The 19906-nt window shown below is 37.0% G+C and overlaps 1 protein-coding gene across 4 annotated transcripts in view; it reads right to left on the reverse strand.

The window, feature by feature from the left end:
- Positions 1 to 19906, reverse strand: part of LOC131693046 (uncharacterized) — a 182436-nt gene that overhangs the window by 112419 nt on the left and 50111 nt on the right. For 3 of the 4 annotated variants that reach the window (XM_058980814.1, XM_058980733.1, XM_058980562.1), the window contains exon 3: positions 10069 to 10201. The exons of the other annotated variant lie outside the window; for it this stretch is intronic. In XM_058980814.1, coding sequence (XP_058836797.1) covers positions 10069 to 10099 — 31 coding nt within the window. In that variant the 5' untranslated portion in view covers positions 10100 to 10201. The remainder of the gene's footprint in view (positions 1 to 10068; positions 10202 to 19906) is intronic. 4 annotated transcript variants of the gene reach the window in all.

Raw genomic sequence — 19906 nt, forward strand, 5'->3', positions numbered from 1 at the left:
GTTGCAAGAACTGTAAACGTAGCACTATACTACTTAATGTAAAATATTTATTTTCTTAGTACATTTAGAGTAATAATAAATCAAATATATTTCTTACGAATAGTTTAAGCACAACCAATCAACATCGAATGTTACATATTGAACTAAACCTTCTTGGTTATCAAGCTATTTCATTTATAGTAGGCGATCGAATCCAAAAAAACTTATTTAAGCAGACCTGAAGAAAGAAGACAGAAAACCGTGACCGAACTACTACCTGAAACTATCGCACAAGATCAGCTTCTAAAAATTGTAAAAACTTTTCGATTGTGCGTGGTAAAAATAAACCCGGACCGGTGAAGAAAAAGTAAATTTTAGACAATATAATCACATTTCAAGTGTAGATTAAGCTTTCTAGTTTTATTTTGTCATCATTTTAACTTTCCTAAAGTACGTATACAAATGTAGCGAATGTAATCATATATCTGTGCTTTCCGTCGATCCGTGCTAAGAAAGTTTTCGTCTTTGCGCAATGAAAGCACAGATTGCTATCATGCAGGTTACACATGCATCCGTTAACAAACAGAGATGCCACATTGAAATCTGTGTTTCGGTCAAAAATATCATTTTACCATCTGTGATGACTGAAACAGGAAAAAATCTGTGATAAATTTCCGAAAAATCACAATATTTCCAAAAATCTATCCAATTTTCATCAAATTGCCAAAAATCTACCATCTGTGAAAAGGAATCTGTGATCAAAAATTGTGAAAAAAATCTCTGGCATTACAGAAAAATCTGTAAATATAGTAACCCTGCCAACAAATTTGATATACCTACATTCGCCTCAAACATTGAACCCAAGCGAACAAATCAAAATGAGTCAACGCTGATGATGATGGGTAGAGCGAAAGAGATAACTAGTATCACGACACTATGTTAGCAGTGTTTGCAAATGGAGCTCGGATGTACAAGCGATTTTGTGTAGATTGTACATAAAAGTGTGCTGGAAACGAGCACAACACAAAAGAAAGCATAGCTCTAGATAGCGTATCTTCACAAGTAGTGTAACGGACTTCTCACTCAGCTACACTGGCTGTGAAAACACACAGCGCAGTGATCTGCTCTGCCTACCGTTCAACAGCAACTGAGCTTGTCCGGCCAAATTCGTTCTTTATATAGTCGATGATAACGTTATTCATAGAAGCGTAGCGCGCTAGGTACACAAATCTGTCGTACCGGGCTTGGGAAGCGCTATCTTCTGTGTGTAATTGCGCGATATTTTGACAAGGTATCAAACATTTTTGGGTTTATCTATTGGAATCCATTCTTAAAAGTATTTCGGGGCGATTCGTGCAAAAAATTTGAAAATTTATCGGGAGATGGCTGAATTATTTGCGTTCAAAATTAGACCACTTTTCGTTACATATAATTTTTGTAGAATTTGCAAAGTGCACCCCCATATCGAAAACAAAGACGTAGTCCTACGTCAAAAAATTACCGATTCTTGAAATAAATCTTCATGATCGTATAACAGTATATCGCATCGTAGCTGATCTCTTGTTTTGCGGCAGCTTATTTTTTACTTAGATGACCCATTTTGGGATTTGTAATCAACTAATTCTCAACGGCGTAAACTTGTTTTATTCAAGTTCTTTCATGCACTAGTCATCGAGTTAATTCTAGGCGCTACTCAATTCCACTCGTGTTCAGTGCTAGTCCATAGCGGCATTAGGTAACGCACAGCTTTCATACTTCTTATTCGCGCACGTTGGCTGCCCCTATTTTTCGTCTGCAGCTGAAGTCATTTGTCTGCTCCGCTCACTGACAGACAGAATTATTAAGAAACTAAATAAAGTTGTGACGACCGCTCCGGGGTCAAATTATCAGATAGTCCCATGACGATTGTTAACAATCTCTGTGGCAAACCCAAGAATTTTGACATCCATATTGCTAGGATTCTTTGAAATTTACAAATAGTATTTCAAAGCTAGGACACACCTCCAGGACCGGGTGCTATGCGGTCGAAACGACCAAAACGTTCGCTCAGGTCTACATTTTCAATTTTATCTCACTAAAATTTATGCCTAGTGATGTACTATGATGTCACCAAGTTTCAGGTTCTAGTTATGAAAGGCACATTGTAATTTTATTTGAAATCTGGAAAGGTACTCGCGTACTATGTCGTTACCTAACGGTTAAACACTCAACTCCGCTTAATAATTCAACGTTTTCAATATGGGTTTCCGTGTATAATAGAACTGTATGAAGATGACTTTCGCAAGCTTCAGTTTCAATATCACCTTCCGTTAACAGACGGGCGGATACGACAATATTTAAAATCAACAAATAGTGTATTTAACCGAAGTTTGCCTCCCTTTTGCTGCGAAGCTTCACTCATCTCACAACAAACAGACAAACGATCATCGCAAAAAAATCGGCAGTGTATTATCACTCACCATAGATCGTGGCGACTGTTACGTTTGCTTAACTTATAGCACTAGCTTGAGCAGAGATAGAATATACACTAGTGTCCTTTTTTGTGTGCTGCTATTGCCAGATTGCATTAAAAATCGCTTTATTTATTTATTTGTTTGTATTTATTATATTCCAAGATGGAATTTTCAACTGACCTTTTCACTGCCGTTTAACGCATAATTGTCTTATGTATAGAGGGAATCTCATAGAACATGGGACGAATACGATCTTAACGGCAGTTTGGAGGGTACCTAATTTCTGAAATGACGAATTGGTGGGAAAAATCATAAGCAGGCAAATGAGAGACTAAAAAACTGTTTGTCTCAAATCACAAGTAAACTTACCAAAATTAATTTGTTCGCAGACCTGTCTGTGTTTTCTTGTGATTATTCGACATTTTCTTGAATTATGCCCCTACTTTAAAGTTGTGAAAAAGTGCTGGAAACAATCTTCTTAGTACATATTCTGGGATACCTTCCTGTTGGTATGAAATTTTTACTGGTTCACCCACTGTTGCAGAACACCCTGCTTTACCAAATATTTCTTGAGAAATTTAGAAATTCTCTATCGTTCAGAATTACTTTAATACTCCATTTCGTTACATACCATGAAGCATGGTTGAAGTCTTCTACGTCCAAGTTTTGTAATCCATTGCCACACAGGAAAAATTGGTAGAATATCCACGCTACAATTTTCGAAGAAGTGTTTAGCCCTCATATTCTGCCTATCACTATAATTCGGAATAATCAATACCTTCAATGATTTCGTTCCTTAATGATGCTTCGAATTATACACAAACACATTTGACGTTTTTATTTTATTATTTTATTAGTGTACGAGCAGAATGTTTGTCTCACTATCGAATCCATTTCGTCGTTCCTTAAGATTGTATTTTGCATTTCTTTTATATGTAGCTGATGGCAATCGAGTATTAGACGTTTTTGAAACGGTGTGAACAGAGCTTAGCCAAGCTTTTTAGAGCTATTCCAATTAGCCAAGCTTTTTAGAACTATTCCAATGAGATATCTTTTGATTTCCGTTTGGACCGCACATATTATTTCTAATTCGCATTTCTTTCGACCCATTTTTGAAAGCGCATTTAACATGTCAACGAATTATGTATTTTTGGATAAAAAAACATACGTCCATATTTGTAAAAAAATCATTTTTGGTTGATCTCTTGATCTATGTGTTTTTAGGTTTCCATATTTTGTCGCGAACAAACTTTACATTGCAAATTGACCTAAGAATGGGTTACGACCACCTTCAAGGGTGTTTGGAATGTAATAGAGTATGTTAAAACAATGCCTACTTAACCCTCCGGAAGTCGCGCATGACACTGAATGAGCAGCCGCAGTTTCCCAAAGACAATTCGCTAGCTTTTCAGAGCAGCGTGCACTCAGTGCACCAGCGCGACTGCCGAAAGATTAACGGAAGATCCCAGACTCATCACCATTTCCACACAGACTAAAATACATAACACTATGAGGAAATTCATCCCCAAAATGTCAATCCGCTTATTTTTCCAGAACACTAGCTCCTCCATTTGCTTGTCGGTCATCCCTCGAGCCTGGTAACAATTTACAAAAAGTTTAAAACTAACTAAAAATGAAAAAATGGAGTAAGCTCAAACGATAGACACTGAAAAATGTTAATTTAATTTGATTTGTTTGAGCACTCTGGAAAATTTATAAAAAGGTCTGGAAAAACCTGGAAAATCAGGGAATTTCATTTTCAGAAATGAGTCGACACCCTGAGGCAGGACAAAGTCTGTCAGGTCAGCTAGTATATATATATATATATATATATATATATATATATATATATATATATATATATATATATATATATATATATATATATATATATATATATATATATATATATATATATATATATATATATATATATATATATATATATATATATATATATATATATATATATATATATATATATATATATATATATATATATATATTTAAGCTTGTCGCACGTTTTGGAATAAATTAAATTACCCCCATGTCGTAAAGTGGGATAACTTTTCCAAAAAACGTGACTTATTTTGAAAAGGCTGGATTAAGTTTACCAAGAAAGTGGTGTTTTATGTAAAATACGACGCACAGTACGCTATCATGCTGTTTTTGCCGAATTCCTCTTTTGCTTGAGTTAATTTTCTAGAATGAAAATATAACTCAGAAGGTAGTTGAATGTGGTTGACCAAAGTTAGTATTTCTTATGTAGAAAAGTACAGAATCGATTGAATCCGTGTACTTATAATCAATCGATTCCGATTTTTCTGAAATGTAGGGCAATGTTAAGGGGGCCTCTGGTGTAGAGGGCAAAAATTATCGACTTCTTTATCTGCTCAACCCTCCGGCACTCGCGCCGTTGTATTTTGTGCAACACCTTCCGAAACTTTAGCGAAATCTTCTTCCAGCTCCAGCGGCTGCTCATTCGGGGAGCCATTCGCGCGAGCGCCGGAGGGTTAATTGTGTTTTAGAAAGGTCTCCCACAATCTCGGTGGCCACGCTGATTTTTATTTGTTTTAACCGTGATGTGCCAAACAAAAAAACACCTTTAACAGGACAACGAGGGTACCCGGATATCCATAAATTGAAATGCTCATAACTATGTTTTCCTTTAACCGATGTGGACACTTTTAGATGTTTTGGATTCAGGAACTCGTCGACTTGTTGAATCTGTAAAATTGAATCGGATGAATGGATCTGGTTCTTGGGAAATTAGATTTTCCGGAGTAATGTTCCAGTGCTAGGGCATGATTTGTAAATTTTAATTATGTCTTAGCAACATGAGTATCAAAACTCTTCAAATTATTTCGGAAGTCTGTTATTTGTTGTTACGGGACCCTATGGTAGTTTGATAAATGGAATTGTAATGGAATGGTCACTCACGGCTCCACGGGAACCTGCTTCAGAACGTCCGTTTCGAGGTCAAATCACCAAATGGTTCCAAAACCTCGAGATATAGCCTACTGATGCAATTCCAAGAATTTTGATACCCATATTGCTATTGTATTCCATTGAAATTCACAAATAGTATCCCAGCACTGGAACATGCTTCCGGAAATCCGGATTCCCGGGAACCGAATGATGTAACCCGTCAATGATGTCACTTTACCAAGGTTAATAGTGGATGAGTTCCCAAATCCAAAACACCAAAAAGTATCAAAATCGGTTGGAAATTACCTTAGATATTGGTATTTCAGTTTTGTGGGTACCCGGGTACCCACGTCGGACTATTACGTAGTACAAAAATTCAGGAACCCCACCTCACTCCGCCCCTTACTATATCAACAATATTATTAACCCAAAAGCTCGACTTAGTGAAGTTCTAAGTTTCAATTTCCAGCTATGGATAAAACATTCGAATTGCATTAGTTGAAACCTTTAAGGTTGCACAGAGAAAGCGCAAAATTCGCAAACGAAAAAAACAGTTTTTTTCCACACCGTATGTCAGATCTTCATAAAAATCAATCAGCAGTACTGTAACAACATTCTACATACGCTGATTGATTTTTATGAAGATCTGACATACGGTGTGGAAAAAAACTGCTTTTTTCGTTAGCGAATTTTGCGCTTTCTCTGTGCAACCTTAAAGGTACCCGGGTAGCGCGTCGGATACATAACGGTTAAACAGCCGGTAGAAAAATAAATGCAGCTGATCAAAAGGGCTAATATAATATATAATATGTATAAAAATCTAGGTTATCGTTTGAAAATAGAATAACCCCCCGAAACGTATGTGCCCGTTTTACCCCAATTTCTCACGCAACTGAAGTATAAAGTTAAGGGGAGCGTCTGGTGTGAAGTGCTCAACGAAATGTTATTTTGTTTTGCGATTTTGAAGCTAAGGCAATAATGCAACTTTTGTGTAATGTAAGGATCGCATTATACATTCATTGTGTACGAAAAAAAAAAATATTTTCAGTCAAACAGAGCCACACATGCGAGCGTTCTAAGAGTAGACGTCCAACCATTTCCAAGTCCAGGAGCGCCGCTGCGAACACGATAACACTCGATAAAATTATTTGATACGGGAAATTCAATAAGTTTTGTAAAGCTTAGACTTGTAGTTAGTCGATGAACCACAAAAAATAGAAAAAGTTCGAATTTCGGAAAATGGCTTCATGAAAACCGAAAATCTCATTTTTTTACTGTCAAATGCGCTCATTTTTCTTCAAAATAATAGGGAGAAAAAAATTTATTCAGTTTTCTGTGATTCATCGACAGGCTACACATATTGGGCATCCTCGTAAAAAAATTAAGTCAATTCGTTGATTAGATTTTGAGTGTTCGCCAATTTGAAAAACGTGGTTTCGAGAAAAACGCTATTAACGCATCAAATTTCATCACGGAAAACACTCTGTAGTAAATGACCCATTTGGTATATTTTCTTGAAAATTTGGGTAGAAGTAGTTTAGAGTGTATTGTTTACACTGTATTTTTATCGCTTTCAGTTTTTCGAAAATTGTTGGTGATAGATTGAAATCAGCGTGTGTTACAGCAAATACAATGCATGGCTGTTTAACCGTTATGTATCCGACGCGCTACCCGGGTACCTTTTAAGGTTTCAACTAATGAAATTCGCATGTTTTATCCATAGCATCCATGTGACATCTTAGAACTTCACTAAGTCAAGCTTTTGGGTTAATAATATTGTTGATATAGTAAGGGGCGGAGTGAGGAGGGGCTCCTGAATTTTTGTACTACGTAATAGGCCGACGTGGGTACCCGGGTACCCACAAAACTGAAATACCAATAACTAAGGTAATTTCCAACCGATTTTGAAACTTTTTGGTGTTTTGGATTTGGAAACTCATCCACTATTAACCTTGGTAAAAATAAATCGGGCTACATCATTCGGTTCCGGAGAATCCAGATTTCCAGAAGCCTGTTCCAGTGCTGGGATACTATTTGTGAATTTCAATGGAATACTAGCAATATGGGTATCAAAATTCTTGGAATTGCATCAATAGGCTATATCTCGAGGTTTTGGAACCATTTGGTGATTTGACCCCGGAACGGACATTCTGAAGCAGGTTCCCGTGGAGCCGTGAGTGGCCATTCCATTACAATTCCATTTTTCAAACTGCCATAGGGTCCCGTAACAACAAATAACAGACTTCCGAAATAATTTGAAGAGTTTTGATAATCATGTTGCTAAGACATAATTAAAATTTACAAATCATGCCCTAGCACTGGAACATTACTCCGGAAAATCTGATTCCCCAAGAACCAGATGCATTCATCCGGTTCAATTTTACAGATTCCAAAACATCTAAAAGTGTCCACATCGGTTAAAGGAAAACATAGTTATGAGCATTTCAATTTGTGGGTACCCGGGTACCCTCGTTGGCCTGTTAAAGGTGTTTTTTGTTGGACACATAACGGTTAAAACAAACAAAAATCAGCGTGGCCACCGAGATTGTGGGAGACCTTTCTAAAGGTTCAATACTAACAATTAACCCTCCAACGCTCGCACGAATGGCTCCCCGAAAGAGCAGCCACTGAAGCTGGAAGAAGATTTCGCTAGAGTTTCGGAAGGTGTTGCACAAAATACCTTTAACAATTCCCTACATTTCAGAAAAAGCTTGATTGCGGCTGATTAGAAGTAGTAATTCTTATGAAAAAGGGAAAGTCGATTGAAAATAGTTAGAATGACTTCACGAAACGTTCCGTTTACGTTTTACCCCAATTCTTCTCAGAGCACTAATGTGACGCTAAAACTGGCTCCATATTTCCAAAAGAGACTGATCGAAAGTAATAATTCTTATGTAAAAAATAAGGAGAAGTGATTGTATATGGTTAGAATAGCCACACAAAACGTGCTAACCCGTTTTACCCCAGCTCAAGCTTGAAGCAAAACCTGTCTGTACTTCTCAAAAAGAGGCTGAATGCGGTAGATTAGATGTAATAGTAAGTAACGGATTTCGACCTATGAAGCAGGCTTGGTTTTGAGGTTGAATGATAAAGCTTGTTTCGTGAGGTAATTCTAACTATCGATAATTTATTCCGTGGACTTTTGTACATAATAAATAGTACTTTCATTTTAGTCATTCAACTTCCTTTCTAGATATATTGACATGTACAAATGCAAACTTCAGTCATAGGAAGAATGAGGGTTAAGTAATATTGCACTTATATATACATGAATTTACAATTATACAATGTTTATTTCTTCAAACGGCAAAATTAATGGTATGCACATTTTTGCATTGAAACAATAATTAACTTTCAATCTCAATGAACATTTCCAGTTTGAATAATTTTGCAATCATTTCAATAAAATAATTCTTGGAAAAGAAAACGATATTTGTTACTGAAACGATTTTATTGAATTCAATAAACAAATGTATTTTCTCTTTAGCAAATTTTGACATTAAAAATGTCTTACTCCACTATCTGGGGCTGGGTGTCATTCTAAATTTTGAAAATCTCCTATGTAACGAAACTATGTAAGGTTTGTACGGTTATAACTTCGCAATTAGTTGATGGATTTCAATAATTTATACACCAATCGATTCAGAAACACCTGACTTGAATATAGTTGCTAATAAGTCTGATGTACTATATAAGTATTCTATTGAAATTGAACAAAATTCACGAAAAAGGGGGAAATGTGCATACACGAGGCGGCTATTCCGAGCAGAGCCGTCAATACAGAGCATTTAAGAGGTCAATCAAACAAGGAAAAGTTATAAATAAATGTGCTGAATTTCCTTTTTGCCTTATCATTCGATACTTGATGGTCGACGAGTAGTGTACGGACGATTCTCATAAACAAACGGCCAATAATTGCCGCTGTACTGTAAGGATCAAACAGATTCTTGCGTGGTTTAGGAAAGAATCATAACAATTGTTTAGCAGATTCCGTAGAGGATACGATTATTGTAAATTTTGATAGAAATGATTTTGTAAAAGCGTTAATTAGCCGTGCTTTGATTGGTGGGTTACTTGTTAGCGCCGCCTTTTTGACGAAGAATCACATCTGAGATAGGTAAAACGAATTGTCTATAGGAAAATGTTTTCAGTTTGCATTTGATCATCGTGGAAATCAGTTCGCTTGTCGCCAGCGACCCGCTTCGTTAGTTCCTGGAAGGAATACTCCTCGTTAGCAGCATCAAACAAAGGCGCTCTCAAAATTGCCTTTATCACTAGACGTGTACAGAAGTCGTATTGTTTTTACAAGGAGACGCCGATATAATATTCACAACAAACGGTCCTTATTAGGACCAAAAAATCGTTCTCAGAATTATAAATGAAATTTCCATTTCGTGCTTTGGAAAATAACTTCCCTCTTACCGGGTTAGTTATTTTCTATAATAATATCCGAAAAATGTACGATAAAACAAATAAACTGACCAATTGGACGGAATCAAGAAAATACCTACAAAAATTTAAATCAGAAAAGTGACATTGACGGAAAAATGCTTCGATCGTTTCTAAGTGTTTGGCAACTGAAGTTGCCGATTTGTTTTCCAACGTCAATTATTTGCGTGGTGCTGTACAGAACAGATTTTTGCGCGATTTTTTGGGAAATAATCAAAACAATTGTGTAGTAGATTCCGTAGAGGATACGATTTGTTACCTTTTGTGTGTAGTCCAAAATAAGTCGGCATTACAGGATGTACCCACGAATAATATGGCTGGCTCACAAAAATGGTCGCATTTTTAATGTCATCGTGGTCGCGTCTTGTACACAACCCTTTAAATTTTTTTCACTGAAAAAAATCATATAATTTAAAATGCGATTATTTTATTGCATGATTGCAAAAAAAATGTAACGTAACTATAATAACTACTACCGGTTTGAAAACAGATTATTATTTTGGCAACCTATTTACTAATGACCAGTGCAAAAAATTAAAGGGTTCACGTTGTCTTTTTTTAACAACTTTCTTCCAGTTATTTCACATTTCGCGGAGCGTTTTACAGGCAGAAATCGGGAACGGCGATGGGTAATCCATTGTCCCCTGCCCTGGCAGATCTAGTAATGGAAACGCTACTAGATAATGTGCTAGAGACAATCCCCATCCCCTTTCTAAAGAAGTATGTCGACGATTTGGTTACCGCTCTACCAGCTAATGAAATTAAAAACGTGAACAATGCGCTGAATGCCTACAATCCACACATTCAGTTTACATGTGAGATTGAGAACAACAACCGCCTGCCTTATTTGGACATGGTACTAATAAGAACAGACGAGCAGAAAATTCTGACCGACTGGTACAAAAAACCGGTGGCCTCGGGACGAATTTTAAACTTTTAAATTCTCTCTCCATCCGCTCACGCAAAAACTAAATACCGCTATGGGATTCATCACGAGAGTGTTTCGACTGTCAACATTCAAAACGAAAAACGAAAAGAAGCGAACTGTCCGAGAATATTTACTGAATAACAATTATCCTAGTACTTTGATAAACCGATTGATAAACCGTGTCGTCAACCAGGTATCGAGCGACGAAAATGATGCCTCTCCCGAATGCGAGAAAAAGACATACCGATCCCTGCACCATGTAGATGCTCTCACACCCGCTCTTGCCAGAATCATTCGAAGGAATCACAAGAATGTAAGTTTGAGTTTCAAATGTCCAAAAATTATGCATCCCTGTTTTCCAATTTGAAAGATCCGACTCCACCGCTTCAAAAACGTAATGTGATTTATCGCATCCCCTGTGCTATGTGCGATAGTTCATATATAGGCTTAACAACACAACAACTTAAACAACGGTTGTCTGGACATCGATCGCTCATAAAACGGTATAACGATTTCAAATCGGCAAGCAGCGAGCCAGAGGCGAGTTCCGTTGATGAGTTTAAAAAGACAGCGCTAATGGTTCACTTGATAGAAAATGATCATAGTTTCGATCTATCAAAAACCAAAATACTCGAGCATGATAACAGAATCCAAGCACTTCAGATTCTGGAAATGTGCCACATTTTTTGCGACGGCTCAACAATTAATTTCAGAACCGACACAAATAATTTGAATGCAGCATATTCTGGTGTACTGCACTCGCTCTCACATCAAACATAGCCATCACTCACTCTCTCACTGTTGGTGGTTTCGCATCTGTCAAACCTTATTCGTTTCTACTTCCATCTGTTCCGTATTGAGATAATGTATACAACACACACTTTTGGCCTTTTGAAAAATTTCATTACTCAGTCTGCTTGGGATGTGCGCGGGGTTCTTCTGTGTAAGTTTTCAGCAAATTGTACAAAATTACCGTTCAAAATTGCATTTCAAATCAAATCAAATTTCTGATATTGCAGTGTAGATTTGCGTTCTGTGTTTCCTGTTTAAATGTCCAAAATAACTTGACTAAGATAATACTGTTACCGTTTTTTGCCCTGAAGATGAAGGCGTAGACCTTCGAAACGTTGGTATTAGACGAAATATAGATATTGTCGTATGAAAACCGTGACCAAAAAGCCATCTCTTCATATTAACAACTTTATGCAAAAAAATTCAGCATCTCTGAAACTTCAGGATATGAAAGAATGGGCTTTCCCCTTTCATTTGAAACCAAAATCAAAATGATCCGTCGGGGGGTCTAGAGCAACTTTTTTTTTAAGTTTTTTTCGTGAAAACATAGATTTTACAATGGAACTAGTTCCTATTTCTGCCCCTAGATGAAGCTTTAGACATTCGAACAGCATAAGCATAAGCATAAGCATAAGAGATCGCCCGTAGTTGCTACTCCGTTATTGACCAGAACCAAATTAGATTGCAAAATGTTCATTGCAACAACATGCTTGGGAATAACATGATGAGCCACATTGTACAATCTATTCTGATCCCTGCATGCTGATCAATACCGACGCCGGCTACGTCCGAATGCAGATCTTCTGGGAAAGGAAGGAATGTTAGTCCGATACATGTTGCTACTAGAGACCGAGAAATCCTCTGCATCTCCACATGTATCACGGGAAGGGGAGAGTTGTTAGTAAATGTGTCAGTAGCGTTATCATGTAATAATTGCTCTGGGCAGCCGGCTGGCGAGAATTTGGGAAATTTATCATTTGTTGTATTAATACGATTAGCAAAATGAGCACCTTGAACTCCGGATAGCCGTCTTTAAGGAGCACTGCTTATATTTTTAAAAATATTCAATCACGTGACGAATTTGTTCGTGGTGTCGGTGCTGATTTTACCCGGCGATCGTTTGAATAAAATGCGGAATCTTATACAGAAGGTTCATTAGACTCTTCCATAGGTGTCGCGGAGTTAGTGGTTTGGAAGGGAATAGGGTCTAGGATTCGCTTCCAACCCCGCACAGCCGACCGTGGGAGTATTGCCTAGAAAAGCTAATCTTATCTGCGTAATGGGCCGGATCACTATTTATTGCGACATTATTTGGACTAATTTTGCTATTCCGTCTCTACGATATATTTTTGGGTTGCAAACTACCTAGTGATAACACGTTATACAGACAAAGAGTTATGATAGTTCGAGATGTTATAAATCAACGAAAGTATTTCCTATTTTCCTTATTGGATTGTTTGTGAACACGTATACGAACGATTATATCGAACATTGAAGGGAAATCGTTAACCCGATGCACGGGCCTGTTACCAATAACGGAACTTGAAATTAGACTTGCAAGATCACCAAAACAGATGCAGCGAACCTTCAGTACGCATCGACCCGCGATCATCGACACCAGTCAAATCAAAGTCCCATTGGAGCCAACCCCCGAACAACAATTCGTCTTTACGGTATTGTCTTTCCGGCCAGATCCGCTCGCAACACTTATTTTTCGTGCTGACATAACTGAAGGTAATTACCAACCGGTCCCCGATCCCTCTCGCGAATTGTCAATTCTCAAACATTATACATGATTGAAGTCATCATTCCACTCAAATAAGGCCATATGTTTTCCCTAAGCACATTGAATACTCTGTGGATCAGTTCCCCCGTTGGTAAAACAAACCTCAAACAAACATAGAAATTAGTTTGCTCAGTCCAAAGAAAAGTTAGCCGACCGACGGATACGTGTTTTTTTCAGTGCCATCACATCAACAAACGCCTAAAATTTACATGCGACAAAATATCTGCAATCCCGAATATAAAAGAATCAAAACCTCTACTCATTTGCAACAAAATAAGAAAGCAATAAAAACAGTTGAATATCCAAGGCGGCTCATATTCAAAGATAGCACCGCCGACGAAACACCCAATAAAAAAATAGGGGACAAGCGACGCGGACGAAATTAACTGAGCACCGATCGGCTGGTTTGCCACCTATTTTTCAGGTGAAGAATTTTGGGGCGACACCTGGTAGTCGCTAGTCGCTGGTGAAACACCAATTATTTGAATATGTCAAATTTTCTTATCGCCGTATTTTTTCACTTTTCGGATCGAATTTTATTTTCTGAAAAACCTTTTTTCACTATTTTTAGAAAGTACACTGTGTTTCTAGATGTTTTCAGTGCACTTTTACTGTCCTTGCCTGATGAAGCTTTAGACATTCGAACAACACTAAAAGTCAGAATCTGATAGATTATTTAATTGTCTTTAACTTTGTTATCAACTAAAAACCTATTTGAAATTATCCCGAAAAGTAGTTTAATATTTTAACGAATTTTAAGTCTTAGTTAGTTTCACAGAAGACCTAGTGGTTTGTCAATTCACAAGCACTTTTTTTATTTGCCAAATAGTTGTGTTTAGTTCAATAGTGAATTCAGCGGAATTTGAGAGTTTGGAAAGTCCCATCTTTTAGCTGAAAATTATAATTCCCTGATACAGGGCACCATTGATATTTTTGGGATGAGAAGTTTTAGATAAGTGTTGACTAAACTAGTATGATATTAATATTCTTTTTCATGATGGTAAGTGATTCCTCCCGCAGTAACAGCTTTTTCAATTATGTATGCCTTCTTTTTCATTTTGTTCATTCAACGTTTTGTTAGAAAACGCTCATTATGCGATATCTCGCATAATTGATAGGAAATGGCCGTAAAATCCAACTGCCATAATATGCTTTGCGGAGAAAATTTGAATAAATCGTTTCACGCTAACCACTAATTTGGACAGTTACTGCTATGGTTTGCGTTAAATTAGAAACGGTGTGTCCCAACATTTCGTCTTGAACGGAATTATAATAGCTGACTTAAGCGATCATAGCCTAAATTATACGACGTATGGCCCTTTCTAAAATACAAATGTAAGCAAACCCAAGCAATACCTTCCGATGAATGGTAGTCCCTTCGAACCTATCGGGAAAGATTACAAACCAAAAGCACAAATAGTTTTCTGACTCTGTCAAACATCCTTATTTTCAGAAGTTCAATTAGAATTGTCAACGTAATGAATCCCGTCAAATATTTTCATGCCACTAAACCCAATTATTTTTTGGTAATGTAATAAGTGCGAGAAAACATATTTCCAAACCACTAGGCCTCGTGTGAAACTATCTTAGAAATAACTTTGTTAAAATCTTAAACAGCTTTTCCGGATGATTTCAGATCAATTTTTAGTGGTCAACAAACTTGTAGATAATTAAATTTTCTATCAAATTCTCACTTTTAGTGTTGTTCGAATGTATAAAGCACCATCTAGGGACAGAAATATGAACTATCTCCAGTAGTAAAACCTATATTGTTACGAAAAAAAAACTTAAAAAAAAATTTGCTCTGGACCCCCCGACGGATTATTTTGATCTTAGTTTCAAATGAAAGGGGAAAGTCCATTCTTTCATATTCCGAAGTTTCAGAGATGCTGAATTTTTTTGCATAAAATTGTTCTAATAAATACACCGTGGGTTGTGTACAAGACACGACCACGATGACATTAAAAATGCGACCATTTTTGTGAGCCAGCCATATTATTCGTGGATACATCCTGTAATGCCATCGACTTATTTAGGAGTACACACAAAAGGTAACAAATCGTATCCTCTACGGAATCTACTACACAATTGTTTTGATTATTTCCCAAAAAATCGCGCAAAAATCTGTTTGTTCCGTACAGCACCGCGCAAATAATTGACGTTGGAAAACAAATCGGAAACTTCAGTTGCCAAAGAAACGATCGAAGCATTTTTCCGTCAATGTCACTTTTCTGATTCAAATTTTTGTAGGTATTTTCCAGGTATCTGCTACGCCGCCATGATTTCTATACCAACATCTAAAACGTCGCGTTAGGGTCGATCCACAATAAACATTCAATTTCACTCGACACAATTTTTTGATAGTCGAGTTCGTTTAATTTGTTGGTGCACCATGGTGTAAAGTTTTTGTTATTCACCGACATGTCCAAAATAACACATTTCTTCAATAGACCTTTCTTGTCAGACCTAACCCCTATTTTTCTTAATTTTTATCAAAAGAGTTCACATTTTTAAGAACAAATCCGTTGAAAAGATATTTTTAAAACTTTTCCTGATTTTGTTATGATTTTTTAAAAATTAAAAAAATGCAAGAATGTTGAATGTTTTTTTCACCAATGCAAGAATGGTGGGACCCGAAATATCCGTTTCGGCAGCACTGTTTAGCATATTTCCGATTAAGTTATCGGCAACACTGCAAATGAAGTGGTGAATCGCGGTATAACATTCATTAATGAATCCAAACAAACTGAGAGAATCTCAAACTGTAAACTTTTATAGAACATTGCATTAAAATGCTCAACCTCACTTTTTTGGCAGTTTAGAGAGTTAAAAGATAGTTGAAGAATACGCACAGCTCATTTACAAATTGCACATGAATTTAGCAATCGAGGTAACAGTTGAAAGTGATCAATATTCTAAATGAAAATGTGATCGTTTGTACTCAATGTGCTATAGCATATTGTACCCCATTACTTTGACATGTGTGTACCCGGAGCAATATGTGTCAAACTAATGGGTCTAGCATATGTAAGCGCGAGATAATAAATTATCAGTCAGCGACATAAGACTTCTTTTCAATAGCTCTGTTGTATGAAAAGTCAACAAATGCTTGTGAGTAAAGTACCATTTACACTACTAGTCAGTTTTCCATGGCCGGTACTGAACATCGAACGAACATTAGTAACATGCATTTCCTACGGAGATGTTCAGATACAACATCAACGGCACGAAACGTATAAAGGGGCACACGAGATATATATTCAATTAATCCCTGACGGAACGGTGACGTGACGAATGAGTTCTATTTCGTTGACGAAAGCTGATGACTTTTTCCAATGGCCGAGTTACAACGAAATATAATTTCGGTTTAATGAGAAAGGTTCCATCTCCCTACTAGGAGGAACCTTTCCCTTGGGCTTTTCGATTGATGTTCTCCACGGTAATTTCGTGCACTGGTTTGGTCCAGTTTGACCTTTGTATTACTTCGGGTATATATGATAATAATGGGTAACGATGTGTTTGGTCGAGGTCACAGGCTTGGTATGCACTAGCAGTTATAATCTCACAATCCTTATGTTACCTCAGTTAACAAACTTTATGGCATATGATACCTCAGTTAATCGTACCAAAACAGATTTAGAAAAAAGAACTAAGCGCTACTGTAGGGGAGACTGAGGAGACTTGATCCCCTTTTTTATTTATCAATCCTACTCCGTGGAATGATAAAAAAACTATGTATTTTTTGTAGTTTTATATTGTTTCTAGGGTTGACTGATAATCATAAAAAAATTACATGGAAATATTATACTGGACATGAGATATGAGCATTTTTGGAAAACAACAAAAAAATGGAAAATTCTTTGATTAGTGGAGACTCGATCCCTAATTTGGGGAGACTTGATTATTTTTTGAAAACGTGTTTAAAAGAGCATGTATGGTAATAAGCCTATTTTTACCCTGTTTCTATTATCATCCTTCCCATCTGAAGCCTTTGGTTAGAACAGCGTCTGTCATCTTTGCTTAAAGCTAAATATGCACCTCCTGCGAAATGAAATTTCCTATACAAAACCTATACACAAAAAACCTGTTTTAATCCACCTAGCGGTGCAATTGTGCCTTTCTCATTTCTCTAAACTATGGCACGGAGGCTTTTTATGTTCAACATAATTGTGGAAATATCCATTACATTCTTAGTACACTTTGCACTTATACACAATGGAATGCCAGCCACGAACTTGATGAGATACGTGTCGACGGTGAAACACTTGAAACAAAAAAATATCATACTCCATTAGCCTAATCATCATTAGATCAATGTTATCTGCTTGCTAACTCATTTTGTCATGCGGGGCTGGGTATGTGAAGAGGGCGAAAGTCCCATGAACGAACGACTCCCCAGCTTAAATTGGTATGCTTTGTGATACAGTGGTGGTTTAAAGATGATGGGGTTGAAAGGGAGGGGTATGGGGGCTGGATGGGGTGGTGGTCTGAGGGGTGATTTAAGGAGATTTTTAAAGGAGGGGCGCGAACAGTAGAGGGGGGGGGTGTAACCCCTCTCCGTAAACCATCAACTACGCCCCTGTTAAAATCCAGAAACCCTAAACGAGTCGAAAAAAAAATTTGGCCGGGATTAGGTTGACGTTTTTCAGAGTGATTGCATAACCTTTCTATATGAGAAAGGCAAAAATGTGCCAAAATCCAAAAAAGTGAATCGTAGTCAAATTTTTTTTTCGAGTTTGCATCAAATCTCGACGTTTCATGCACCTTGAACACATTTAGCATCAAAAATAAAAATTCTATTTTTAATTTTTCCTATAGTTTATATGAGAAATTTCTGTGTGGCCGCACTCTGAAACCCGTAATTCCGGAACCAGAATTCCGATCGATCCAAAATTCAATAGCAGCCGATGGGAAGGTTGCACCTTTCATTTGAGACTAAGTTTGGGCAAATCGGTCCAGCCATCTCTGAGAAAAATGAGTGACATTATTTGACACATACGCACATACATACACACACACATACACACACACATACACACACATACATACATACACACACATACAGACTTTTTCCGATCTCGACGAACTGAGTCGAATGGGATATGACACTCGGCCCTCCGGGCCGGGATTAGGTTGACGTTTTTCAGAGTGATTGCATAACCTTTCTATATGAGAAAGGCAAAAATGTGCCAAAATCCAAAAAAGTGAATCGTAGTCAAATTTTTTTTTTCGAGTTTGCATCAAATCTCGACGTTTCATGCACCTTGAACACATTTAGCATCAAAAATAAAAATTCTATTTTTAATTTTTCCTATAGTTTATATGAGAAATTTCTGTGTGGCCGCACTCTGAAACCCGTAATTCCGGAACCAGAATTCCGATCGATCCAAAATTCAATAGCAGCCGATGGGAAGGTTGCACCTTTCATTTGAGACTAAGTTTGGGCAAATCGGTCCAGCCATCTCTGAGAAAAATGAGTGACATTATTTGACACATACGCACATACATAGGGTAAGGTGGGGCAAATCCGACCGTTGGGTAAACCCGACCCCCCTCTGTTACCGAAAATCAGAAGCACTACGCGAACTAATATCAATGGTGTCGTGTAGAGCATCGAAAATAATCATAATGGTGGCATGATAGCATTTTATTAATCTACATTGAGATGCTCAAACGACAAAAAGTGTGTTTTTAAAACTTTTGATTTGACTTTTGTGCATTATTGCCTACAGGATATTTCTGATTGTTAAAGTGATTGCATAAAAAATATAAGTGGATTTAAATTCTTTGATTAAAGTCCTACAAAGTGCGTAGATGAATTGGGTTCACCCTTTTTCATAACTTTTTTAATTGCATCGTAATGAAAAATGACGCGGTGGGGCAAATCCGACCTCTAAATAGTGGGGTAAATCCGACCGCTTTTTTGCTAAGGAAATGTTTATTTATCAAATTGAAATATATTTTTATTGTCATTTGTTATTATTTTTATGAAAAATGGTTCATGTTTACAAACGAAAGACACAAAAACGTGATGATTATAGTATTCGTCAAGCAATTGCTGCGATGCAAATGGGAATGTCATTACGTGCTATTGCTCGTGATTTTAGCATTCCAAGATTGACATTGAACTCCATTTTCTTCATGTTACAATTCAATAACACAACATTCATTGATTTATCATTGAAAAACCATAAAATTTGGATAATATCTGCACTAAATCAACCAAAAACATAGGGGGTCGGGTTTGCCCCACCATTTTTGAAAACAGCGAAAATGAACATTTTCGTAAATCGCTTGTATCTCAAAATATTTCCAAAATCCGAATAATATGCTATATATAGAAAGTTGCCCAGGAGTTTCACCTTTAATTTGATATATAAAACAACTTGATTCGATGTAAAATGAGCATTTTACAGCCAAAACCATTTACTAGGTCGGATTTACCCCACCTTACCCTACATACACACATACACACACATACATACATACACACACACATACAGACTTTTTCCGATCTCGACGAACTGAGTCGAATGGGATATGACACTCGGCCCTCCGGGCCGGGATTAGGTTGACGTTTTTCAGGGTGAT

The sequence above is a fragment of the Topomyia yanbarensis genome, chromosome 1, assembly GCF_030247195.1.
Source record: "Topomyia yanbarensis strain Yona2022 chromosome 1, ASM3024719v1, whole genome shotgun sequence".
NCBI classification, from domain to species: domain Eukaryota; kingdom Metazoa; phylum Arthropoda; class Insecta; order Diptera; family Culicidae; genus Topomyia; species Topomyia yanbarensis.